Source organism: Papaver somniferum, chromosome 1 (genome assembly GCF_003573695.1).
Source record: "Papaver somniferum cultivar HN1 chromosome 1, ASM357369v1, whole genome shotgun sequence".
NCBI classification, from domain to species: domain Eukaryota; kingdom Viridiplantae; phylum Streptophyta; class Magnoliopsida; order Ranunculales; family Papaveraceae; genus Papaver; species Papaver somniferum.
In genome coordinates this window covers 29,798,339-29,804,642 of record NC_039358.1, presented here as the reverse complement: position 1 = coordinate 29,804,642, position 6,304 = coordinate 29,798,339, and the positions used below count along the sequence as shown (strand labels likewise).

At 35.7% G+C, this 6,304-nt stretch overlaps 1 protein-coding gene across 1 annotated transcript; it reads left to right on the top strand.

The window, feature by feature from the left end:
• Positions 1 to 4,159: 4,159 nt before the first annotated feature.
• On the top strand, positions 4,160 to 4,735 carry LOC113274957. The gene has a single exon (XM_026524412.1). The coding sequence runs from the start codon at positions 4,160 to 4,162 to the stop codon at positions 4,733 to 4,735; it is 576 nt and encodes a 191-aa protein (XP_026380197.1).
• Positions 4,736 to 6,304: the final 1,569 nt, after the last annotated feature.

The following is a 6,304-nucleotide window of genomic DNA, read 5'->3' as shown; positions in this document are numbered from 1 at the left end:
TTTTGTACTTTTGTACGTCTGCATCCATTCATCTTAGAGGTGGAAGTGTAGGTATGTATGTAGTGAGTAGGGGAATACGTTGGGCTTGGGCTCTGAAGCTAGCCCAGAGTAACATGACGTAAAAGCGATCCAAACTAAATGTATTTTTTTCTTCTCCTTTTTGTGCAGCCGCGCGTCTGCAGTTTTCTTTCCTTTCTTCTTCTATACTTTCTTTTCTCGTTTCTTATTTCTCTGTTTCTTCCTTTTTTTCCCCTTTATGTGCTTTCTTTTCCCCTTTCTTCAACTCTCTTTTACTGTGAGATAATATTGAAACGTTTCTCACCGGATGGGAACGCGTTTCTCTCGTATTAGGAGCGCGCCGCATTTCTCAGTGAGATTGTGAGGTGTTCGGACGTTCCTGACTGCTAAGGTTAGAATTAATAATTTTGCTCCAGGAATGCCAAAAAAACAGAAAAGTTTAATCTCTCCTCCTCCGACTTTTGTGGAGCTCTAGCAACTCATCATAATCTTCATTGATTGATCCAGTTCAGGAGTGTGCTATTTCTGAACTTCTTCACCGTCCAAGGACGGATTTATGATCCTTTCCCTTGGGGCCGAGATTTATTGGGTAGTAGGGTTCTTCGTCGCTTTTTTTTAGTTTTTTAATTTTATCATGAAGGTAACTCAGATATCACCTCTGATTTTGCGTGCTAAAACCTTCTCTTTTGTTTGGAATCTTGCTGGTTTAAAATGCATAGGGAAGTTTAAAAACAGATCTTCAAATGTTTGTTTTCCAAGACTTGCTTTACCTTGGTTTTCTTCTGTGCTGTTGATGGCTTCGGATGGGGAGTTTGGTGTGGGTAAAATATGGTCAAAAAGATTCAATAATGCGGTGATACAGATACAATGGCTGGAAAATGATTTTGGGAGTTTTCTAAGAGTTATGAGATTTCTCCTTCTTCATCATCTTGGAATTGTATTTGCATTCCAGCGGGGAAAAATTGTTCCATTTGGAAGAGTTTTTGGGAATCATTAAACCCGGTATGTACAACTGAAAAGGAGCCTACGTTACCTGCTAAATTCCACAAGATCTTGTTCTTTCTGATATTAATTTTCCTACGTTACCTGCTAAAGATGAGTTTGAGTTTTATAATCTGGCCTTAGCTGTTGTTGTTTATAATTCTCATTCTGGTTGGAACCGTATTGAATCTGCTCTAAGAAAGAAATTTAATTGGAATAGCAGCTTAAACCTGCGGAGCTTGAATAGTAAATTGGCATTTTTTATGCTCCTTCGATGAAAGATTATTCTATGTTCAAGGAAGTTCAGGACTTTAACGTGGGCAACACGAAAATTTCTATCAGGCATTGGAAGATAGAATACTCATCTTTTACGCAAGATATATGTGTTGGTGATGAGCATTGGCTAGGTGTTAGAGGTCTTCCGTTGCATCTATGGAATTCAAATTCTTTAATCTCAATTTGCAATCCTTGGGGCAAATTCATTATGTTTCATCAGGATTCTGAAGGCTTTTCAAAACTTAAGTGTGATTAAAGTTAAGACGGGTTTGCATAATATTCCGGCTGCTATTTGCTTTAAGGGTTTATGGTTAAGTGTTGAATGGATTCATGGTATTCAAATTCATCAACCTAATCAAAAACCTAAAATCAACTCAATTATTATTAACCCGGATGATGTTAGTCGAGCTAACTTTTCGGATCAGAAGAAGTCAACTATTTCCTTTAATGATCCAAGCAAATCAATTTCTTTTAATGCAAGATCTTATTCTCCTAATCTCTCGCCTGAGAATACCTCCGAGAATACTTTGAATTCAAATTCAAATAATGAGTCAAATAAGGTGCTTAAAAGACTCAACAAAGCTTGGAGAAGGGTAACTGATCTACAGCTAGGGGCTAACTATTCTGTTTCGGATATTTCCAAGCAACAAGTGAATAGTTGTAAACCGGTTGATGAGGTATGTATTCCGTGGGTTACAGTTAGAATAAAGAAAGCGAACTCGGGTCGTTATATGAACCAGATGGGGGGAGTGTTACCCATTACGATGGGTGTCGGCTCTACATCATTGGATGGAACTCCTGTCCATGACTCGGGGAACAATCGATTCATGATATGGACAGATGGGAAGAGTGGAATCTTCAGGTGGGGAATTAGACCTGGATATCGGCTCTACACCAAAGGGTGGAACTCCTGCTCATGAATCATCTTGTTCTGAACCGTTAGATCTTTCATGAAAAGAAAATTCAATTTCATCCAATGGAAATGGCTACTTAATTGTACCGTTAGAAAAGGAGTTGGGTATTGGATTTTCTAATTCTCTTCTGATAAACTAAAGGTTACTTCGGATAAACCAAATGATCCAATTGCTTAACAATTGCAATTTAATAGCTTTTTGGGGTTAGATAATACTCATCCAGTTATGAGTCAAATTTGTACTGAGCTATTAACGAGGAATGTCGATAATGGGTGTGATATGGAAATTCCTCTTGAAGAAGATGATGATGGTTTGGCAAATTATGATGCGCTTGAAGTGGTTTAAGACATCACAGATGAGATTGAAGATGTTTAACGTATTGAGGCTGTGAATTGCTCTTTCGAAGCTGAGGATATTGATGTGGAAGCAGTTTTTAATCCAATTGCTTCAAGGTCAGTTTAAGTGAATTAATGGATCACAAAATTATGAGTTGGAATATCAGGGGTCTTGGCCAAGACACAAAAATTGTGGCAATAAGAAGTGAAATTGCTAAAAATAATCCTTCTACTGTTGCAATTCAAGAATCCAAAAGAGAATTGGTTGATGCGTTGATTAGATCTTTGTGGGGTAGTAATAGATGTTCTTATGTTTTTCTAGCCTCTGAAGGTGTTTCTGGATGTATTATCGTAATGTGGAAGGAAGGAATTTTCGTTATGGAAGATCTAATCCAAAAGAGAATTGGTTGATGCGTTGATTAGATCTTTGTGGGGTAGTAATAGATGTTCTTATGTTTTTCTAGCCTCTGAAGGTGCTTCTGGATGTATTATCGTAATGTGGAAGGAAGGAATTTTCGTTATGGAAGATCACCTGATTGGTGCTTTCTCAGTTTCTATCAACTTCAGAAATACAGTTGATGATTTCGTTTGGCTGTTTACTTCTGTTTACGGAGCTTCTGATTCTGGTTATTATAATCAGTTCTGGCAGGAGTTAAGAGATATTAGAATTCTTTTTGACGAACCTTGGCTTCTTGGTGGTGATTTTAATGTCATTCTAAGTTTGGAAAAAGATGGTGAGAAGAATTCTTCTTATCTGCATCAAATTGCTTCTTTCAAATATAAGAGTAATACTATGAACTGTCTAAAGTTTGGTGATTCTTTGTGTTATGATAAGAAACAGATTGTTGATGAAGCAAAATCTTTTTATTCTAGTTTGTTTACTGAAGCTCACAAAACTAGACTTGGTTTTGATCATTTAGAAATTCTTTCCATTTCTTCTAAAGAGAGTATTGAGTTGGAGAAACCTTTTACTGAAGATGAAGTAAAATTGGTTATTGAGCACTTTGGCAACAACAAAAGTCCAGGGCCAGATGGTTTTACCATGGAATTCTATAAAGATGCTTGGGAAGTGATTAAGGAAGATTTAATGTTGGTTGTTAAGGAATTTGAAGCTAGTAGTTTCTTAGATTAGAGGATTAATTGTACAAACATCATTCTTATTCCTAAATGTCAGGGTGCAGTCTCTCTTCATAACTTCAGACCAATTAGTCTAATTGGTAGTGTTTATAAGATAATTTCAAAACTTTTGGCTGAGAGGATGAAGTTAGTTTTACCTTCTATCGTGTCTGATTTCCAGGGTGCTTTTGTTCATGGATGACAAATTTATGATGGCATTCTAATTGCTTCTGAATTAATTGATTTAAAATTAAGATTGCAAGAAACTGGTCTTCTCTGCAAGGTGGATTTTGAAAAATCTTTCGACAACATCAACTGGAATTGTGTTGATAATGTTTTGTCAAAATTTGGTTTTGGAATTAGATGGAGAAGTTGGATAAAATGGTGCATCTCTTCTACTAGATTTGTTGTTTTGCTCAAGGGTGAAGCTACTGATCTTTGTAAAATCCAAAAAAGGTCAAGCAAGGAGATCCAATATGTCCTTTTTTGTTTATTCTTGTAGCAGAAATATTTTCCTTAATGATTAAGAAATTTGCGGCTGATGGTTTGATAATTGGCTTCAAAGTCACACCTAATGGGGCTATGATCACTCATTTGCAGTTTGCTGATGATTTGTTGGTGTTTTTGAAGGATGAGGAAGAGCAAATTCATAATTTAAAGCATATCTTACTAGCTTTTGAAATTATATCTGGGCTAAAAGTGAATTTCAGAAAGAGCTCTATTGTGGGGCTTGGTCAGTTGCATAATGCTGAAGTTTGTGCTAAGATTTTTGGTTGCAATACCTCTCTTCTCCCAATGAATTACTTAGGTATTCCTCTAGGGAGTAAATCTAAAAGTAAGATTGTTTGGAATGAAATTCTACAAAAATTTCAGCAAAAGTTATCAGCTTGGAAGAGATCTTATTTGTCCAAAGGTGGCAGACTGATTATGATAAAGAGTGTGCTTTCTAGTCTTCCAATCTATTTTATGTCCATGTTTCAACTTCCAGTTTATGTGGCTAAAGAAATGGAGAATAATGAGAAATTTCTTCTGGGGTTCATCTGCTTCTGTGAGGAAAAGAAGTTGGGTTGCTTGGTCTATAGTTGCACTGCCTAAATCAAGAGGTGGAGCGGGAATCAAAAAGTTATAATTGATGAACAAGTAACTTCATTCTAAATGGATTCATGGATATGGTGTGGAAAAAAATGCTTTATGGAGAAGAATTATGAATGGGAAGTTTGGTGGTTCTAAAGATGCAATTTTTCCCAATGATGCTAAAACTCCAGTTTGTTATAATCTTTGGGCCGGAATCTTGAAAGCAAAATATTTTGTTAAATCTGGTTCTAGGTTCGTGGTAAAAAATTGTGCATCCATTTATTTCTGGGATGATTTGTGGACTGGTGATATGGCTCTAAAAAACTTGTTTCCTGCTATTTTCAAGATTTCAAGAAGAAAAAAGGTGTTGGTTAGAGAAATGGTGACTTCTGCAGGTGCTTAGGATTTCAACTTCACCAGAAATCTTAATGAGAATGAAGTTTTGGAAGTAGCTCAGTTGTTACATATAATTGGTGATCCAGTAAATTTACTCTCTGATGATGAAGATGAGAGGAAATGGAGACTTGGAGATGATTTTTCTGTAGCTCAAGCTTATATTAATCTGGAGGATGAAGGATTTCTGAGTTTTCCTGACAAAAAAATATTGAATTCAAAGGTACCTCTCAAGGTTTCTTTTTTAGCTTGGTTTTTATGTTATAGTGGTGCTCCTACTTTGTATTATCTTTACAAGGCAGGCAAGGATCAGGATGATGTTTGTTTGTTGTGTGGAGGCCATACAGAAAACAATGAACACTTATTTCATCATTGTGAGTTCACCTTTAAAGTTTGGACTTACTTTTTAGATAGTTTTGGTGTTAAGTGGATTTTTGCTGAAGATGTGAAGAGGAATTTATGGGAATGGGGAAAGAAGAAAAGCTCAAGGAGAGTGAATAGAATCTGGAGTTTGCTTCCTTTTGCTGTTTGATGGAGTATGTGGATTGAAAGGAATAATAGATTGTATAACAACACTTCTAGGACTGTTAAGCATGTTATTATTGCATCCAAGTGTTTTCTTTTCAACTGGACAATAAACACTGATATCTTCAAGGATTTTTATTTATCCACTTTAATTTGTAATTGGGATGGTGTAACTAACACATCCATGTAACTTTTTTTTCTTGTGACAATAAGCTCTCTTTCATAAAATTTTCCCTTTTCTTGTCAAAAAAAAAAAATGAATGCCAAAAAACAATTAGGATGGGCAAGGTGGTAAGAATGGAATTTTGAACTCATATTATCAAAAATAAATAAATACTAGGCTTGGGAACCATCCCAACAAGATAGGAAACTGTCAGTTGCCAACCGTTGATATAATGGCTCCGCCCATAATCTTTTCTTTTTTTCGAAACTGCCGCCGATCGATAATAGTTTACACTGACATGGTTGATACATTAGCCAAACGTATTAGGAATAGATCAGTCTCTATTTTTAAGTCTTGCAACATGTTTGTTGATGATAGAAAGGATTTATTTGAACAATTATGTATTGTACAATGTCCATATTTAGTTAAGTCATCCGTGAAATTTTCCATTTGATAAAAAATATAAATTTTAACTTCTCGTAAGAAATATGAAAATGGTACCCGGTTTG